Genomic DNA, 20,867 nt, shown 5'->3' with positions numbered 1-20,867 from the left:
CTATGAACAGTTGAATGTCCCCGTAACTTAATTCCAAATAGGTGGTTCCTCTGTATCGAAATTCTTCCCTATCAATGGTTCCTTATCTGTGGCTTTAGCCAACCAGCAATTGTGTGGTACTGTAGTATTTACTGTTGAAAAAATGTGCAGGTGGACCTGAGCAGTTCAAACCTGTCTAGTTTAAGGGTCAACTGTATAGAAAAGTGTGGAAGCAAAGCAAGGACCTTCTTGATTGGCTGTGACTTAAAGCCAAGTTGTCTGTCTGTGGTTGGTTGTCCTTGGTGTTTGGATTTCATAACCTTGAGGCACCTACAGGCTTAGGTTTTGGTTTGCTGAATTAAATTGCTACGGCTTCAGAGCTGCCTCAGTCTAATGAATCTGAAAATAAATGGCCTCTGCCAGGCTGAGGGAGTACTGAGTGAAGGGAGAGGGGAATACAATCTAACTGCTGAGGAGGGAGCGTGAGTAACACTGCGTGGTAACCAGGATGCAAAGGCAGGCTGGAGCCCATTCTGAAGGACTTGATGGGTCCTAAGGATTTTAAAAGTTTTAAAATACAGAAATGAAGATTAACAGAATTTTTACTTGTCTTCTATAACTTGGCATTATCTTGAACTGTTGGAGATGCTTCATTTTTTACTTCTTCACTTAATTTTCTATATTTTTGTTTAAAAGTGTGCTCTTTTCATTTCAGAATTTGTTCAGTGTCACAATATATCACGGAAACCTAAGAAAATAGCAGTTTTCAGTTGCCCAGAAATTATAATTATTTTTTCTTCATTCAAATAAGCTAATATGGGCGTTTCTCTTCAGAGTGAGATTTTTGGACCCAAAACATCAGCCTTTCCTCCAGCTAGTTTTCAGTTTGTGATGTGGAAAGATAATGACATACAAGTAGAATTGAAAGATTATTTACAGGGGACTAGAAGATACTGCAAATCAACATTTCCCATCAGTTGGGAACAACATGTGAAGTAAGAGCACTTGACATAAGAACTTGAATTGACCTAGGTTTGACTCCTACATTTCTGCCACTTATTAGCGATGCTGCGTGCTGTGTGCTGAGTCTCTTCAGTTGTGTCCGACTCTTTGCAAACCTATGAACTGTAGCCCCACCAGGCTCTTCTGTCCATGGGATTCTCCAGGCAAGAATACTGCAGTGGGTAGCCTTTTCCTTCTCCAGGGGATCTACCTGACTCAGGGATCGAACTGCCTCTCTTATGTCTCCTGCATAGGCAGGTGGGTTCTTTACCACAGGGCCACCTGGGAAGCCTGTTACTAGCGTAGACCTTGAACAAGTAATTTGGGCAATGATAGTACATTCCTCATAGGTTATGACTATTTAATTAGTTAATGCATATAAACACTTAGAATGATGCCCATTAATATAGGATAATAGGATAATATAGGATAATGTCATCAGCTTGTAGTAAAAGGTTAAGTTGAAAAGGTAATTGAAGTTCTTAGTATAATATTGTGATAATATATTATATTGGTTGAAAGTTTATGTAATAGTTGTGATATAACCTGTTCCTCTTTAGCTTAGAGTTAATACCTTTAGAGCACTCAAAAGTGGTACTTGATATTGATACAATTATTTACAGTACCTTGTTACACGTAGTTACTAATATTAATACATAGGTAAGTAGTTTGAGTTCAGTTAACAATAGATACTACCATTATTATATATCCTGTTTTTCGTTACTGTAGCATAAAATGTGATAATGAAAAATTTCTTAAAAGTTTATCTTTACTGGAATAAAAAAAATTCTGCATATCCTTTACTTTTTCCTTCTTAGACAAACGCTTACTCTTTTGCATTTTTCTTCTGAGGAAGATACAGCCAAACATGCAGTATTCTTATAGGTGTGTTCTCAGATTGTCAACAGTTCTCAGATTTTCAAATTCTATAACATACTTTCCTCACATCATCTCCACAATGGGGATACTAACACCCCTGCGCGTGGTGGTGAAGGTGAAAAAGGATTACCAGATGTTGAAAAGTCAGCTAAACTCTGTCCACAGTTCTGTCAACTCATGCTGTTTTTATTCGGGCCACAGAAAAATCGAAGATTGTTGTGTATCATTAAATGGATCTTCAGATTTGTATGTTTGAGCTTGAGCCCTCAATGGGAGGCTTAATGGACTAAGTCAGTTCAGTTCAGTTCAGTTGCACAGTCGTGTCTGACTCTTTGCGACCCCATGAATCGCAGCAGACCAGGCCTCCCTGTCCATCACCAACTCCCGGAGTTCACTCAGACTCATGTCCATCGAGTCAGTGATGCCATCCAGCCATCTCATCCTCTGTCGTCCCCTTCTCCTCCTGCCCCCAATCCCTCCCAGCATCAGAGTCTTTTCCAATGAGTCAACTCTTCACATGAGGTGGCCAAAGTACTGGAGTTTCAGCTTCAGCATCATTCCCTCCAAAGAAATCCCAGGGCTGATCTCCTTCAGAATGGACTGGTTGGATCTCCTTGCAGTCCAAGGGACTCTCAAGAGTCTTCTCCAACACCACAGTTCAAAAGCATCAATTCTTCAGCGCTCAGCTTTCTTCACAGTCCAACTCTCACAATCCATACATGACCACTGGAAGAACCATAGCCTTGACTAGACGCACCTTTGTTGGCAAAGTAATGTCTCTGCTTTTGAATATGCTATCTAGGTTGGTCATAACTTTCCTTCCAAGGAGTAAGTGTCTTTTAATTTCATGGCTGCAGTCACCATCTGCAGTGATTTTGGAGCCCAAAAAAATAAAGTTTGACACTGTTTCCACTGTTTCCCCATCTATTTCCCATGAAGTGATGGGACTGGATGCCCTGATCTTCGTTTTCTGAATGTTGAGCTTTAAGCCAACTTTTTCACTCTCCACTTTCACTTTCATCAAGAGGCTTGAACTCCTTATTACCAAATTCAGACTTAAATTGAAGAAAGTAGGGAAAAGCACTAGACCATTCAGGTATGACCTAAATCAAATCCCTTATGATTATACAGTGGACGTGAGAAATAGACTTAAGGGCCTAGATCTGATAGAGTGCCTGATGAACTATGGAATGAGGTTCGTGACATTGTGCAGGAGACAGGGATCAAGACCATCCCCATGGAAAAGAAATGCAAAAACGCAAAATGGCTGTCTGGGGAGGCCTTACAAATAGCTGTGAAAAGAAGAGAAGCAAAAAGCAAAGGAGAAAAGGAAAGATACAAGCATCTGAATGAGAGTTCCAAAGAACAGCACAGAGAGATAAAAAAGCCTTCCTCAGCAATCAATGCAAAGAAATAGAGGAAAACAACAGAATGAAAAAGACTAGAGATCTCTTCAAGAAAATTAGAGATACCAAGGGAACATATCATGCAAAGATGGACTCGATAAAGGACAGAAATGGTATGGACCTAACAGAAGCAGAAGATATTAAGGAGACGTGGCAGGAATACACAGAAGAACTGTACAAAAAAGATCTTCATGACCCAGATAATCACGATGGTGTGATCACTGACCTAGATTCAGACATCTTGGAATGTTTGGGCCTTAGGAAGCATCACTACAAACAAAGCTAGTGGAGGTGATGGAATTCCACTTGAGCTATTTCAAATCCTGAAAGATGATGCTGTAAAAGTGCTGCACTCAATATGCCACCAAATTTGGAAAACTCAGCAGTGGCCACAGGTCAATTTTCATTCCAATCCCAAAGAAAGGCAATGCCAAAGAATGCTCAAACTACCATACAGTTGCACTCCTCTCACATGCTAGTAAAGTAATGCTTAAAATTCTCCAAGCCAGGCTTCAGCAATACGTGAACCGTGAACTTCCTGATGTTCAAGCTGGTTTCAGAAAAGGCAGAGGAACCAGAGATCAAATTGCCAACATCCGCTGGATCATCAAAAAAGCAAGAGAGCTCTAGAAAAACATCTATTTCTGCTTTATTGACTATGCCAAAGCCCTTGACTGTGTGGATCACAATAAACTGTGGAAAATTCTGAAAGAGATGGGAATACCAGACCACCTGACCTGCCTCTTGAGAAATCTGTATGCAGGTCAGGAAGCAACAGTTAGAACTGGACATGGAACAACAGACTGGTTCCAAATAGGAAAAGGAGTATGTCAAGGCTGTATATTATCACCCTGCTTATTTAACTTATATGCAGAGTACATCATGAGAAACGCTGGACTGGAAGAAACACAAGCTGGAATCAAGATTGCCGGGAGAAATATCAATAACCTCAGATATAATGGACTAAACAGAATGTTTAATCCATGGTTAGGGAGGACTTAACCATGCATTTTCATTTCTCTTCCCCACTTGACTTTACTCTTTCAGATAGGAATTTTTTCTTATCTGTGCTTGAATTATGATTATTATAAAAAAAATGATATTGAACCTAATACATAATAGATACTCAGTGAATATTCTTCAATAGAATGAGGAATAAATGTACTGAAATAAAAAACTTTTATTGTTTATTAGAATTATTTTATATATTATTTAATAGTATCATTTTACTTTTAAAGTTTCTTGTGTATCAAGAATATTATTTGAGTCATGATTTAGGTCCTCTCAACAATCCTCTAAGATAATAAAAGACTGTAATATACTTTATCCGTGTCCCAGGTGAGGCCTATACGCTGTAAGACCACCTTTGGAGTCTGCTAGGGCCAGAGTAGATCTTGAGCAAATTTTGCTGGATTAGATTTGAATACAACAAACTGAGTTTTCCAAAAATAAATATAATTTGACCCCAAAGTCCCACTGTGTTAGTTATAATTATATATGCTTTGAGCCCTTATAATCAGTTTATTAATATACATCACTAAGCAGTTGACCTTGGTTCTTCATTGCAATTATAAACATTTTCGTGGATAAGACGTATATCCCCTAGAGAAGTGGTCCCCAACCTTTTTGGTGCTAGGGACCAGTTTCATGAAAGTCATTTTTTCAATGGACCAAGACGATGGAGGGTATAGTTTGGAGGATGAATCAAGTGCATTATATTTATTATGCACTTTATTTCTATTTTTATTGCATCAGCTCTACCTCAGGTTATCAGGCATTAAATCCCAGAGGTTGGGAACCCTTGCCCTAGAAAGTATATACACAGAAGATTATCAGGTTAATTTTTATGACACAAAACAAATACGTCCCCTTTTCTCCTTTAGTAATTCACTTTGAGGTAATGATTGGGGTACTTTTGATATTCATTTTTGTTTGAAAATAGAATGTTAGAAAACAAGCGCACCTACTTCATATGTGTGAGCTGTCACAGAGCATCTTCCCCTGGGAGATCTGAGATTACGAAATGCACTTTCCTCCACCTGTGCACTGAAGGAAGAAGGTTTATTAAAACCTTTCCTATCAAAGAATTGCTTGCTGATGTCTATGTATTTGCATATATATTCTTATACCTGTGGGCTTCCCTGGTGGCTCAGACAGTAAAGAATCCTCCTGCAGTGCAGGAGACCTGGTTCGATCCCTGGGTTGGGAAGATCCCTTGGAGGAGGGCATGGCAACCCACTCCAATATTCTTGCCTGGAGAATCCCCATGGACAGAGGAGCCCGATGGGCTGCAGTCAATGGGGTTGTGAGGAGTTAGACATGACTGAGCGACTAAGCAAAGCCTAAGTAAGTAAGTAAGTGAAGTCGCTCAGTCGTGTCCGACTCTTTGCCACCCCATGGACTATAATAGCCTACCAGGCTCCTCTGTCCATGGTATTTTCCAGGCAATAGTACTGGAGTGGATTGCCATTTCCTTCTCCAGAGGATCTTCCCGACCCAGGGATTGAACCCGGGTCTCCCGCATTGTAGACAGATGCTTTACCGTCTGAGCCACCAGGGAAGTCCTTAAGCAAAGCCTAGCACGGCATATATGCACTTGTATTTACTGGTATCTGTACATTTGCCCATATATTGATGTGTATAATGTCTGTATATCAAATAAACAAAATGTCGATTAAAAAGCCAATTTTATTGTCTTTAAAAATGCAGGCGACTCATTGTTAGCTTTAGTTTCTCTGTGCATAACATGGGGATAATAATGTTGTTACAAAGCTGTCAGGATAGAATTAGATAAGTGTCACAAGTGCCTACATATATGAGGAATGTAAGAAATTATTTTATTCATAAGCTTTCCTGGTGCATTATTCAAACTCGGAGGTTTTGTTCACAAATACCTGTTGAAAACATTACGTTTTGCTTTAGGAGTTATTTATATGTGCATATTAAACACCTATTTTAAGACTTTCAACTCTTATTCTCATTTTTTTTAAAGATTTCTGTATTTTTATATTTTACAATATTTTATATTGTATTTCCTCAAAGAATTTTTATAAAAAATACAGAAAATATAATTATTTTAGAAATAACCAATGTAGTTTTGCTTTATAACATTCTGGGGTATCACTGTTTGGGAAAATTGCCTAGTGTGGGGGACAAGAATATTTTCTTGCTAATTGCTGTGTTCAGTTCAGTTCCGTTCAGTCACTCAGTCCTGTCTGACTCTTTGCGACCCCATGAACCACAGCATGCCAGGCCTCCCTGTCCATCACCAACTCCCGGAGTCCACCTAAACCCATGTCCATCGAGTCAGTGATTCCATCCAACCATCTCATCCTCTGTCATCCCCTTCTCCTCCTGCCCTCAATCTTTCTCAGCATCAGGGTCTTTTCAAATAAGTCAGCTCTTTGCATCAGGTGGCCAAAGTACTGGAGTTTCAGCTTCAACATCAGTCCTACCAATGAACACCCAGGACTGATCTCCTTCAGGATGGACTGGTTGGATCTCCTTGCAGTCCAAGAGACTCTCAAGAGTCTTCTCCAGCACCACAGTTCAAAAGCATCAATTCTTCAGTGCTCAGCTTTCTTTATAGTCCAACTCTCACATCCATACATAACTACTGGAAAAACCATAGCCTTGACTAGACAGACCTTTGTTGACAAAGTAATGTCTCTGCTTTTCAATATGCTGTCTAGGTTGGTCATAACTTTCCTTCCAAGGAGTAAAGAAAGAAAGTGAAGTCGCTCAGTCATGTCCGACTCTTTGCGACCCCATGAACTGTAGCCCACCAGACTCCTCCATCCATGGAATTTTCTAGGCAAGAGTACTGGAGTGGGTTGCCATTTCCTTCTCCAAGGAGTAAGTGTCTTTTAATTTCATGGCTGCAATCACCATCTGCAGTGATTTTGGAGCCCCCCAAAATAAAGCCAGCCACTGTTTCCACTGTTTCCCATCTATTTGCCATGAAGTACTGGGAGTTGATGCCATGGTCTTAGTTTTCTGAATGTTGAACTTTAAGCCAACTTTTTCACTCTCCTCTTTCACTTTCATCAAGAGGATTTTTAGTTCCTCTTCACTTTCTGCCATAAGGATGGTGTCATCCGCATATCTGAGGTTATTGATATTTCTCCCAGCAATCTTGATTCCAGCTGTGCTTCCTCCAGCCCAGTGTTTCTCATGATGTACTCTGCATATAAGTTAAATAAGCAGGATGATAATATACAGCCTTGACATACTCCTTTTCCTATTTGGAACCAGTCTGTTGTTCTATGTCCAGTTCTAACTGTTGCTTCCTGACTTGCATACAGGTTTCTCAAGAGGCAGGTCAGATGGTCTGGTATTCCCATCTCTTTCAGAATTTTCCACAGTTTATTGTGACCCACACAGTCAAAGTCTTTGGCATAGTCAACAAAGCAGAAATAGATATTTTTCTGGAGCTCTCTTGCTTTTTTTATGATCCAGTGGATGTTGGCAATTTGATCTTTGGTTCTTCTGCCTTTTCTAAAACCAGCTTGAACATCTGGAAATTCACGGTTCACGTATTGCTGGAGCCTGGCTTGGAGAATTTTGAGCATTACTTTGTGCGGTAGTTTGAGCATTCTTTGGCATTGCCTTTCTTTGGGATTGGAATGAAAACTGACCTTTTCCAGTCCTGTGGCCACTGCTGAGTTTTCCAAATTTGGTGGCATATTGAGTGCAGCACTTTTACAGCATCATCTTTCAGGATTTGAAACAGCTCAACTGGAATTCCATCACCTCCACTAGCTTTGTTCATAGTGATGCTTCCTGAGGCCCACTGGACTTCACATTCCAGGATGTCTGGCTCTAGGTGAGTGATCACACCATTGTGATTATCTGGGTCGTGAATTGCAGTGTAGTTAGTAAAAATCAACCTCCCGAATTCTTTAGCTTCTCAAGCTGTTTCTGTGCTTTGTGGTGGATATGTGTCATATTCATATGGTGTGATTGAGTGAAAACTGGAAACCTTTTGCAAATCTAAAGATAAATTGTACATGGAAAATCAAGCAAAGATTTTCATAGTAAGGGCTCAGCATGGGGATCCCAGGAAATTTGGGATTAGATAGTCTAGTTAAGCTCCAGGAGTTAGGTCTCTTGCTGACATGTGACCTAGGGCTAGCCTCAGATTTCTCACCTAGAAAGTGGAGAATCATTCAGTGATGTGAAAGATTAATTCAAATGTCATGTAGAGTGCTGAGTGCCAGGCATATGGTAAATGCTCACTAATTATTAAATAAATTCTTTTTATAGTAATACCATTATTAAATGATATGAGCCAATTAAAATTCCTCCAAGTAAAGTTATAGCATAACAGATTTTCTTCTTTGTTCCTGAGGCTTTGGTTCCAATGTAACTTAGAAATCTCTTTTATGACAAAATTAAAAAATTAGGAACTAGACAAGACACCTTAAAACAAAGGCAGAGAAATTATTTTTACAATAAAATTTTGACAAGTATTAAGAGGAATTAGAGTGAATAATCATAAGCCTTAGAACTATACTCTAGTATCATTTATGAGAAATAAAGCATTTGCTTTGGAATCAAGTTATCATGACAGAGCTAAAACTATACACAAATATCTTAGGCCTACATTCAGCTACAATGAACAGAAGACTTAACTTGGAAGTATTTTAATCAGATTATTTTTCCTGTATAACAGGAAGTCTAGAAGTAGGCAACTGATGGTGTTGATTCATTTCAACAAGATATCAGATACTTCTACTGCTGCTGCTAAGTCGCTTCAGTCGTGTCCAACTCTGTGCGACCCCACAGACGGCAGCCCACGAGGCTCCCCTGTCCCTGGGATTCTCCAGGCAGGAACACTGGAGTGAGTTGCCATTTCCTTCTCCAATGCATGAAAGTGAAAAGTGGAAGTGAAGTCGCTCAGTCGTGTCTGACTCTTAGCGACCCCATGGACTGCAGCCCAGTCCCATGGGCTCCTCTGTCCCTGGGATTTTCCAGGCAAGAGTACTGGAGTGGGGTGCCATTGCCTTCTTCAAGATATCAGATAGGATTTCTGCAATTACGTTGGTCTTTCTTTAATATTTTTTGTGTTGTAGTATAAGATGGCTGTAGTCCTGGATTTCTTGTCTAATGTTACAACTGGACAAAGGGAGAAAAAAGAAGGGAATACCAGCTCTGTGTTTCTCTTTTATCAAGAAGTGTGAGAACCTTCCAAGAGGCCCTAGAAGACGTGCACTTGCCTTTCACTGGTTGAAACTGTGTCCTGTGGCTGCCCTTGGTCATAAGCAGTCTGGGACAGCAAGTAGCTCTTCTAGGCTTAGATGTGTTGCTGCTGTGAATAGAATCAGGATTCTGATGATAAGGAAGAAGGTGTGGGAAATAAACGTGGGCTGGATACTACCTTATGGGTTCTGCCGTATCAGGTTATGAAGATATAAAACTCTAGGTTTTTTTTTTTCTTCTTATGACTTATTTTGCATTTCTTTGACTAATGGTAGAAACCCAAGGTTTAAGTGGTTTAAAAGGTTTAAATACAGGAGGCTTAAGGGACTAACTTGGAGTCAAAAAGTTACTAAGCAGTTGGATGGAGAATCAGACAACTATTCCTCTTTAACACACAACAACAATACCTGTTAATTCTTCTGATTCATGGAAACAGGGTATCTTTCCATTTGTTAATGTCTTCAATTTCTTTCATCAGAAGCTTTCAGTTCCAACATACACCTCTTTTACCTCCTTGATAATAAAATGTATTCCTAAGTATTTTCTTGTTTTTGATGCTATTGTGATGAAATTGTTTGCTTTATTTCTTTTTTGAGACGTTTCTTGTTAGTGTTCCCTGGTGGCTCAGTGAAAGAATCCTCCTGCCTTCGCAGGAGAGGCGGGTTCAATCACTGGTGCAGGAAGATGCCCTGGAGAAGGAAATGGCAACCCACTCCAGTATTCTTGCCAAGAGAACCCCGTGGAGAGAGGAGCCTGACAGGCTACAGTCCATGGGGTCAGAAAGAGTACAAAACGACTTAGGGACTGAACAGCAGCAATAGAAACCCAACTGATATCCACCTGTTAATTTTATATCATGCAGCTTTACTGGTTTGTTGTTTCTATCAGTTTTTTGGTTGAGTCGTTAGGGTTTTCTCTCGTAGTTTTTGTTCATTCACTAAGTCGTGTCCAACTGTTTTGACCCCATGGACTGCAGAGCACATCAGGCTTCCCCATCCTTCACTGTCTCTGAGTTTACTCACACTCTTGTTCATTGAGTCAGTGATGCCATCCAACCATCTCATCCTCTCCTGCCCTCAATCTTTCCCCACATCAGGGTCTTTCCCAAAGAGTAGGCTCTTCACATCAGGTGGCCAAAGTAGTGGAGCTTCAGCTTCAGTGTTGTCCTTCCGGTGAACAATCAGGGTTGATTTCCTTTAGGATGGACTGGTTTGATCTCCTTGCAGTCCAAGAGACTCTCAAGCATCTTCTCCAGCACCACAGTTTAAAAGCATCAATTCTGAGGCACTCAGCTTTCTTTATGATAGAACTCTCACATCCATTCATGACTCTTGGAAAAACCACAGCTTTGACTATGTGGACCTTTGTTGGCAAAGTGGTGTCTCTGCTATTTAACATGCTGTCTATGTCATAGCTTTCTTTTTATGGAGCAGTTGTCCTTTAATTTCATGACTGCAGTCACCATCCGTAGTGATTTTGGGGCCCAAGAAAATAAAATCTGTCCACTTTCCTCCCGTCTATTTGACATGAAGTGTTGGGACCAGATGGCATAAGTTTAGTTTTTTGAATGTTGAGTTTCAAGCCAGATTTTTCATTCTCCTCTTTCACCCTCATCAAGAGGCTCTTTAGTTCCTTTTCACTTTCTGCTGTTAAAGTGGTACCATCTGCATATCTGAAGTTGTTGATTGATCCTTTTAGTGTATTTTTGAATTCAGTTTGCTAACATCTTGTTGAGAATTTTTGCATCCATATTCATCAGAGATATTAGTTATGACTAGTGTCCTTATCTGGCTTAGGAATCAGAGTAATGCTGGTCTTGCATTTGTAAGTTTTCCTTCCTCTTCAGTTTTTGGGAAAAGTTTAGAAAAGATTGGTGTTAATTATTCTTTAAATGTTTTATACAATTCACCAGTGAAACCATCATATTTCTGGGATTCTGTTTCTGGGGAGGTTTTAAATTACTGATTTCAATCTCCAAATCCATTGTTGGTCTACTCATATTTTCTATTTATTCCTGATTTGGCTTTGGTTAGTTGTATGTTTCTAGGAATTCATCCATTTTTCTAGGTTATCCATTTTGTTGGCATATAACTGTTCATAGTAGTCTCTTGTGATACTTGGTAGAGTCGACCCTTGAACAACATGGGGGTTAATCTGCATATAATTTATATAGTCAGCCTTTCATGTTCTTGATTCCTTCACACCCCTGAATTCAACCAACCATGGCCTCTGTAGCACTGTAGTATTTACTACTGAAAAGTTTCTGCATATAAGTGGACCCATGCATTTCAGAGCCATGCTTTCCAAGAGTCAACTGTGTTTCTGTGGTGTCGCTTGTAATATATCTTTTCATTTCTGTTTTTATTTATTGTCTTCTCTTTTTCTTAATTTAGCTAAAGGTTTATCAATTAAATTATTTTTAATCAACTCTTAGTTTTGTTAATCTTTTCTGTTATTTCTCTAGATTCTATCTCATGTATTTCTGCTGTGATCTTTGTTATTTCCTATCTTCTATTAATTTTGAGTTGTTTATTCTTTTTCTAATTCCCTCCCTGGTGGCTTGGATGGTAAAAAATCTGCCCTCAATGTGGGAGACCAGGGTTCAATTCCTGGGTTGGGAAGATCCATTGGAGAAGCAAGTGGTAACCCACTCCAGTATTCTTCCCTGGAGATTTCATGGACAGAGAAGCCTGGCGGGCTGCAGTCCATGGGATCGCAAAGAGTTGAACAAGGCTGAGTGACTAACAATTTCACTTTGAGGTGTAAAGCTAGGTTATTTATTTATTTAAGATTTTCCTTTTTCCTTCCTATAGGTATCTATCATTATAAACTTCTCTCTTAGAACTGCTTTTGCAGCATCCTGTAGTTTTGGTAATGTGTTTCAGTTGTCATTTGTTTCAAGGTATTGTTTGATTTCCCTTTTGATTTCTTTGGCATTGGTCATCTGGGAGTATATTCTTTAAATTCCTCATATATGTGGATTTTCCACTTCCCCCTTGTTGTTGATTTCCATTTTTATGCCAGTGTCAGAAAAGTTGGAGGAGGAATTGGCAACCCACTCCAGGGTTCTTGTCTGGAAAAATCTATGAGCAGAGGAGCCTGGTAGGCTCCTTGGGGTCCATGGGGTCACAAAGGGTCAGACACAACTGCACAGCTGAACACAAGCACAGTAGTTACATAGTATGGTTGCACTCTTCTAATATAGTAAGACCTATTTTGTGGCCAGTCATTTGATCTACCACTAAGAATATTCTGTGTGTACTTGAGAAGAGTGTGTATTCTGTTGTCAGATTGAATGTCTTATATGTGTCTGTTGGGTTCCTTTGGTCTCATGTATGATTCAAGTCCAGTGTTCTCTTGGTTTTTTGACTGCATGACCTATCCCTACTGACAGTGTGGTGTTGTAGTTACCTATTACTGTTGTATTATTGTCGGTTTCACCTTTTAGCTTTGTTAGTATTTGCTTAATATATTTAGTTGCTCTGGTGTTGAGTGCATTTGTATTACTATTGCTAATTGGTAATGTCTTCTTCAAGAATTGACCCCTTCATAGAAGGACCATTGTCTCAGGTGACTGTTTTTTACTTAAGATCATTTGTCTGGTATAAATACAGCTACCTCTGCTCTCTTCTGGTTTCCACTTGTGGAATGTCTTTTTCCATCCTTTCACTTTGAGCCTGTGTGTTCTTAAAGCCAGAGTGAGTCTTTTGTAGGCAGCATATAGTTGGATCTTGGTTTTTTAAATTCATCTAGCCATTCTTTGCCTTTTGATTAGAAGTTTAATCTACTTATATTTAGAGTGATTATGGATATGTCAGAGCTTACTGCGCTTCCTCAATGGATCAGCAGAAAAGAATTCACCTGTAATGCAGGGGACCTGGGTGTGATGCCTGGGAAGATCCCCTGGAGGAGGAAATAGCAACCCACTCCCATATTCTTGGCTGAAAAATTCCATGGACAGAGGAGCCTGAAGTCTAAAGAGTCACAAAGAGTCAGACATGACTGAATGACTGAGTACAAATACAAGAGCTTCCTAGTGCCATCTTTTTAATTGTGTTTTGGCTATTTTGTAGTTTTCTTGTTCCTTTTTTATTCTTGCTGGGTTCCTTTGTGAAATGGTGGTTTCCCACTGTTGTATGCTTCTCATTCTCCATCTTTGTCTTTTGGGAATCTAGTCAAATTCTTTGCTTTGCGGTTATCGTGAGATACATAAAACATCTTATACCTAGTCATATTTTACTCTGATAATGGCTTAACTACCTAGTCATATTTTACTCTGATAATGGCTTAACTTCAGTTCAGTTCAGTTCAGTTGCTTAGTCGTGTCCGACTCTTTGCGACCCCGTGAATTGCAGCACGCCAGGCCTCCCTGTCCATCACCATCTCCCAGAGTTCACCCAAACTCATGTCCATCAAGTCGGTGATGCCATCCAGCCATCTCATCCTCTGTCGTCCTCTTCTCCTCCTGCCCCCAATCCCTCCCAGCATCAGAGTCTTTTCCAATGAGTCAACTCTTCGCATGAGGTGGCCAAAGTACTGGAGTTTCAGCTTTAGCATCATTCCTTCCAAAGAACACCCAGGGCTGATCTCCTTCAGAATGAACTGGTTGGATCTCCTTGCAGTCCAAGGGACTCTCAAGAGTCTTCTCCAACACCACAGTTCAAAAGCATCAATTCTTCCGTGCTCAGCCTTCTTCACAGTCCAACGCTCACATCCATACATGACCACTAGAAAAACCATAGCCTTGACTAGACAGACCTTTGTTGGCAAAGTAATGTCTCTGCTTTTGAATATGCTATCTAGGTTGGTCATAACTTTTCTTCCAAGGACTAAGTGTCTTTTAATTTCATGGCTGCAGTCACCATCTGCAGTGATTTTGGAGCCCAGAAAAATAGAGTCTGACACTGTTTCCACTGTTTCCCCATCTATTTCCCATGAAGTGATGGGACCAGGTGCCATGATCTTTGTTTTCTGAATGTTGAGCTTTAAGCCAACTTTTTCACTCTCCTCTTTCATTTTCATCAAGAGCCTTTTTAGTTCCTCTTCACTTTCTGCCATAAGGGTGTTGTCATCTGCATTTCTGAGGTTATTGATATTTCTCCCAGCAATCTTGATTCCAGCTTGTGCTTCTTCCAGCCCAGCGTTTCTCATGATGTACTCTGCATATAAGTTAAATAAGCAGGGTGACAATATACAGCCTTGACGTACTCCTTTTCTTATTTGGAACCAGTCTGTTGTTCCATGTCCAGTTCTAATTGTTGCTTCCTGACCTGCATATAGGTTTCTCAAGAGGCAGGTCGGGTAGTCTGGTATTCCCATCTCTTGAATCACATACAAAACCTTTCCACTTTTACTCTTCCTCCTTTTATGTTTTTTTAAATGTCATAATTTGCCTTCTTATGTTGTGGACTTATTAGCAAATTATAGTAACTTTATTTACTTTTGATACTCTTGTTCTAATCTTTAAAGTAGCATTGTGTTAACATCATATTACAGGGTTCTGAGTTTGCCCATATATTTATCTGTGTATTTTTTCTTTCATGTTACTGATTAGCTTCCTTTCATTTCAGCTTGAAGAACTTCTTTCAGCAGTTCTTATTAGGTAGGTCTAGTGATGATGAATTGCCTCATCTTTTGTCTGGAAATGTCTTTATATCCCTGAAGGATAATTCTGCCACGTGGAGTATTTTTTTTTTTTTAATTTAAAAAAATTTTTAAAATTTTGACCATGCCAAGCAGCATGCAGAATTTTAATTACCCAACCCAGGATTAAAACTGTTTTCCCAGCAGTGGAAGCACAGGTCGGAACTGCTGGACCATCAGGAAAGTTCCCAGGTGGATTATTTTTGATTGTTTTTTTCTCTCATTACTTTGAATATATCATCCTACTGTCTCCTGGCCTGTAAGAGTTCTTCTGAGAAATTCACTGATGTCCCATTGGAGGTTCCTTTGTAGGTTACAGTCTTCTTTCTTTCTTGCTGTCTTTAAGTTTCTCTTTTTTGTGTTTGATTTTTTATACTTTCTGTTTTTTAAATAAAATGTCTTGGAGAAGGACATTTTGGGTTGACTTAATGGGACAATCTGTTTATTAGCTTCATGAACTTGATGTCCAGATCTCTTTCCAGATTTGGAAAGTTCTCAGCCATTATTTCTTTAAATAAGTTTTCTGCCCCTGTTTTCCCTCATTTTTCCTTCTGGAACTCTAATGATTTGGATATTGGGTTTTTGAGGATGTCTTCATAGATTATTCAGACTTCCTTCACTTTTTAATTCTTTTTTCTCTTCAGGCTGAGTTCTTTCAAAGTTCCTATCTTTTTTTTTTTTTTTTAAAGAATTTAAAAAATATTCATTTATTTATCTGGCTGTGTCAGGTCTTTGTTGCAGCATGCAGGGTCTTCATTGAGTCCTGTGGGACCTTTTGTTGTGGCACACAGACCCTCTAGTTGTGGTCTGCAGGCTCTGGAGCACAGGGGCTCAGTAGTTAGTGGCGTGAGGGGTTAGCTACTCCGTGGCATATGGGATCTTAGTTCTCTGAGCAGGGTCGAGCCCATGTCCCTTGCATTGCAAGGCAGATTCTTAACCATTGGATCACCAGGAAGTCCCCCTAGCTGTTTTACTGATTCTGTTTTCTATGTGGTCTACCTGCTTTTGATGCTCTCTATTTCATTTTTCATTTCATTTGTTCAGGTCTTAAACTCTAGAATTTTTTTTTCAGTGATTTTTATTTCTTAGTTAAATTTCTCATTTTCATCACATCGTGTTTTTTTTTTTTAATTTCTTTGAATTTTCTTTCTGTGTTTTCTTATAGCTGAGTTTCCTTAGAACAGCTATTTTGAATTCTTTATTGTATAAATAGTAGATTTTCTTGTCTTTAGATTTGTTTACTGGAAGATTATTGTGATCTTTTGGTGATATCATGTCTCCTTGATTTTTCGTGTTTCCTCATAGAGTCCAAAATGCATCAGCAGAAACTACATTCCTTTAATGGCCTCTGGGAATCTTACATGCTACTCTGTGACTTGCTCCCTCTCCCCAGGCATGGACTTCCTTTGGGATACTCTGGATGCATTATGAGAAATGAGAGAATTAAGTCCCTTCAGCAGAGTCCTGCACAGACTTAGATACCAAACGAGTGTGGCTGACCCTTCAGAAACTGGACTCAGTGGCTCTCCCTTTCCCCTGTGAGAGAAATCATGGGCTGTCTATTTAGCCACATGCTGTATCTGTACATTATGTGATACAGGCAGGGACAAGCTGTTCCTCTTATCCACTCCAGCTCATCCAAACTTTTTTTTTTCTTTGTCCTCAAAAGGAATGTTGATACTTCTCCTCTGGAAATATGGATTTCCACAAAGGCTGTCTCATCTGAAGGTGACTGCTGAGTCATTGTTCTGCCTGTACTCCCAGACTATAGCTCAGGGGCTGGACCTGGCTCAGTCTCCTGTAGGTTTCACAGCTGGTTCTGAAGTCTGTCTGCTTATTACCTAATGCTCTAGTGGGCCAGGTTTGCTGTAAGTCCCTTGGAGTAAGGTGCTGGGTTCCACTACTCACACGAAAGTTCTTCCATTTGTGGATAGATCCCTAATTTTTGTTCTTTAGTTTTTTAATATTTATACTTATTATATAAGTTTTTCCTGAAAGTACACAAGAGGTTATATTATTTATGAGAAAGAAAGTAACTAGTGAGTGGTTCCCTGAATCTCACATCTGAGTCATCAAAACCCAGGTCAAAGATTCGTAGACAAAGTCTGTATTATAGGCAAAGAATGAAGAAAAATTAAGTTTTCTGTGCTTTTTATAAAAGGGAAGAAGACAACTGTCTCTCCTTCCTTTTCTGAGAGAGTTTTGTTGGAAATATCAAAATCGTCATTGTTGTTATTCAGTCACTCAGTCGTGTCCAGCTCTTTGCAGTCCCATGATGTACTGGAGCATGCTAGACTTCCCTGTCCTTCACTTTCTCCTGGAGTTTGCTCTAACTCGTGTACATTGAGTCAGTGATGCCATCTAACCATCTCATCCTCTGTTGCCCCTTTTTCCTCCTGCCTTCAGTTTTTCCCAGCATCAGTGTCTTTTCCAAGGAGTTGGCTCTTTGAAGCAGGTAACCAAAGTATTGGGGCTTCAGCTTCAGCATCAGTCCTTCCAATGAATGTTCAGGGTTGATTTCCTTTAGGATTGACTGGTTTGATCTCCTCACTGTCCAAGGGACTCTCAAGAGTCTTCTCTTCAGCACCACAGTTCTAAGACATCTCTTTGGAGCTCACCCTTTTTTACTGTTCAGCTCTCACATCCATACATGACTACTGGAAGGCTACCATAGCTTTGACTATATGGACCTTTGTCACAAAGTGAAATCTTTGGACTGTAAATAAATCTCTCTGTGATAAGACCAGGCTCCTTTGTCTTCAGTTCTATGACTGGGAAGTGTCTTCCTGCTCCAGACTCTCATACCCTTTGAAATCTACACACATCCCTCCAGGTTTAAGTAAATCTCTCTGGGGCTTTCACAGTTGTAACGTAGTTCTAAGGTTGCTTTTAGTCCAGAATCCCAAATTTCAGTAAAATTTGGCCTGAAAGCACTAACTGTCCAGTAACATGAAAGTAACTTCCCTGTAGCCTCACAGAGGGATGTTTCTTGATGATAAAGCCTGTCAAGAAGACATAATAGCCCTAATTTGTCTGTGTCAAATAATAGAACTGTAAGTACACTGCTGCTGCTGCTGCTGCTGCTAAGTCGCTTCAGTCGTGTCCAACTCTGTGCAACCCCATAGACAGCAGCCCACTAGGCTCCTCTGTCCCTGAGATTCTCCAGGCGAGAACACTGGAGTGGGTTGCCATTTCCTTCTCCAATGCATGAAAATGAAAAGTGAAAGTGAAGTCACTCAGTTGTGCCCGACTCTTAGCGACCCCATGGACTGGAGCCTACCAGGCTCCTCTGTCCATGGGATTTTCCAGGCAAGAGTACTGGAGTGGGATGCCATTGCCTTCTCCTGTAAGTACACTAAAGGGCGGCAGAAAGAGAATTACTATTACACCTCAGCGATTGATGTAGTGACTAGAGTTTTTAAAAATCATCAAAGGCAGAAAAATCTGGACAACACTGTAAACTACATGTTTAAGAATATTGATGGGGGATTTCCCTGGTGATCCATTGATTAAGAACCTGCTTGCTAGTGCAGAGGACAAGGGTTCCATCTCTGGTCAGGGAAGATCCCACATGTTGTGGGGCAGGTAATCCTGCGTGCCACAACTACCGGGCCCTAGAGCCCATTCTGAGGAGCCTGTGCACAGCGACCAGAGAGTAGCTTCTGCTCGCCACAACCAGAGAAAGCCTGTGCACAGTGACAAAGACCCAGTAAAATAAATAGATAAATAAATAAAATTTTTTAAGAATTACTGATAAATTTCCTTTGAGAAAGATCACCAGCACTCAGTAAGAATATCTGCTTCCTTAGCGCCTAGCAGCCTTGGAACTTTATATTTTATTATTTGTTAATCTGATAGTATTTGTATTTATTTTCAATTCATTAATTGCTAAGTGATTGAAAATGTTTGCATATGCTTGCAATTTGATTTTTTCTTTTTGTAAGGTATGTTGATAATTTTATGTGTATTTCCATATTGTTACATAGCCTACTTTTATTTATAATGTTTTATACTGTACATATTCCTCCCTTGTCATTGACTTGTAAGCCATCTTATGTTCTTTAACTTAAATTAAAATGTTTGTGTAGTCAGATCCATCTCTATACTCTTTTTTTGTTTTGTTTTTTTCTTTGATTTCTGCAGGTTATTTTTTGTAATCCTACTTGTTACTTAGAATCCATATAGGGCACGCTCTCATTTTAAAACTTAACCTCATAAAAACAAGATAGACTCGCTCCAACCAATGAATCATTGAAATGGGCCAGGTATTATAATTTCTGTTTGTTTTTACAACTTAGACTGTTAGACTGAAGTGAAGTGAAAGTTGCTCAGTCATGTCCAACTCTTTGCAACCCCATGGACTAAATAGTCCATGGAATTCTCCATGCCAGAATACTGGGGTGGGTACCTTTTCCCTTCTCCAGGAAATTTTCCCAACCACTGCAACATTATCCTGCTGCTGCTGCTCCTAAGTTGCTTCAGTTGTGTCCGACTCTGTGCGACCCCAGAGACGGCAGCCCACCAGGCTCCCCCATCCCTGGGATTCTCCAGGCAAGAACACTGGAGTGGGTTGCCATTTCCTTCTCCAATGTGTGAAAGTGAAAAGTGAAAATGAAGTCGTTCAGTCATGTCTGACCCTCAGCGACCCCATGGACTGCAGGCTTTCAGGCTCCTCTGTCCGTGGGATTTTCCAGGCAAGAGTACTGGAGTGGGGTGCCATTGCCTCCTCTGAACATTATCGTAGTCTTCTGTAATTTAATATTATGTCTTCTTTTGGTTGTCAGATTATTAATAACTTCACAAGACGGATCCAGACCAAAATTAAAGATCTTCTACAGCAAATGGAAGAAGGGCTGAAGACAGCTGATCCACATGATTGCTCTGCTTATACTGGTTGGACAGGTAAGTCTATGGGATATAAGCAATTGATACATTTTATTTTTGGATTATGATGTGTAAGACTTGGATCTGAATTATTTTTCTTTTAAAATGATATGTTTTATACTTTATAAAAAGAAGTTTTGAACTATCTTCATTGATGATATGCTTTGTAATTTTTTTTAGTTTATTAAAAAAAAAATCTAGCATAACAGGCTCTAGATTCATCCACCTCACTGAAACTGACACAAATTCATTCTTATTTATGACTGAATTATATTCTATTGTATATATGTACTGTATCTTCTTTATCCATTCTTCTGTTAATGAACATCTAAGTTGGTTCCTTGTCTAAGCTGTTGTAAATAGTACTGCTGTGAACATGGGTACGTGTGTCTTTTTGAATTACGGTTTTCTTAAATATATGCCAGTGATGGTGTTTCTGGTTCATATGGTAGATGTTTTCCTAGTTTATTAAGGAATCTCTGTTCTCCATAGTAACTGTATCAGTTTACATTCCCACCAACAGTGCGAGAGGGCTCCCTTCTCTCCACATCCTCTCCAGCATTTATTGTTTCTGCAGTCTTGGATGTTGGCCGTTCTGACTGGTGTGAGGTGATGCCTCATTGTAGTTTTGATTTGCATTTCTCCAATGATTAGCATGTGTTTATTGGCCATCTGGATGTCTTCTTTGGAGAAATGTCTGTTTAGGCCTTCTGCCCAATTTTTGATGGGGCTTTGTTTTTCTGATATTGAACTATGTGAGCTGCTTATATATTTTGGAGATTAGTCTTTTGTCAGTTATTTCATTTGCTGTTATTTTCTCCCATTCTCAGGATTGTCTTTTAATCTTCTTTATTGTTTCCTTTGCTGTGCAGA

The 20,867-nt window shown here is 39.7% G+C and overlaps 1 protein-coding gene across 2 annotated transcripts in view; it reads left to right on the top strand.

The window, feature by feature from the left end:
- The window catches only part of LANCL2 (LanC like glutathione S-transferase 2), an 86,284-nt gene that overhangs the window by 6,743 nt on the left and 58,674 nt on the right, over nt 1-20,867 (top strand). For both annotated transcript variants that reach the window (XM_019984739.2, XM_019984738.2), the window contains exon 2: nt 19,895-20,012. In XM_019984739.2, the coding sequence (XP_019840298.1) occupies nt 19,895-20,012 (118 nt within the window). The remainder of the gene's footprint in view (nt 1-19,894; nt 20,013-20,867) is intronic.

Source organism: Bos indicus, chromosome 22 (genome assembly GCF_029378745.1).
Source record: "Bos indicus isolate NIAB-ARS_2022 breed Sahiwal x Tharparkar chromosome 22, NIAB-ARS_B.indTharparkar_mat_pri_1.0, whole genome shotgun sequence".
NCBI lineage: Eukaryota > Metazoa > Chordata > Mammalia > Artiodactyla > Bovidae > Bos > Bos indicus.
The sequence above is the reverse complement of the archived record's forward strand: the minus strand, read 5'-3'. Positions and strand labels throughout refer to the sequence as shown.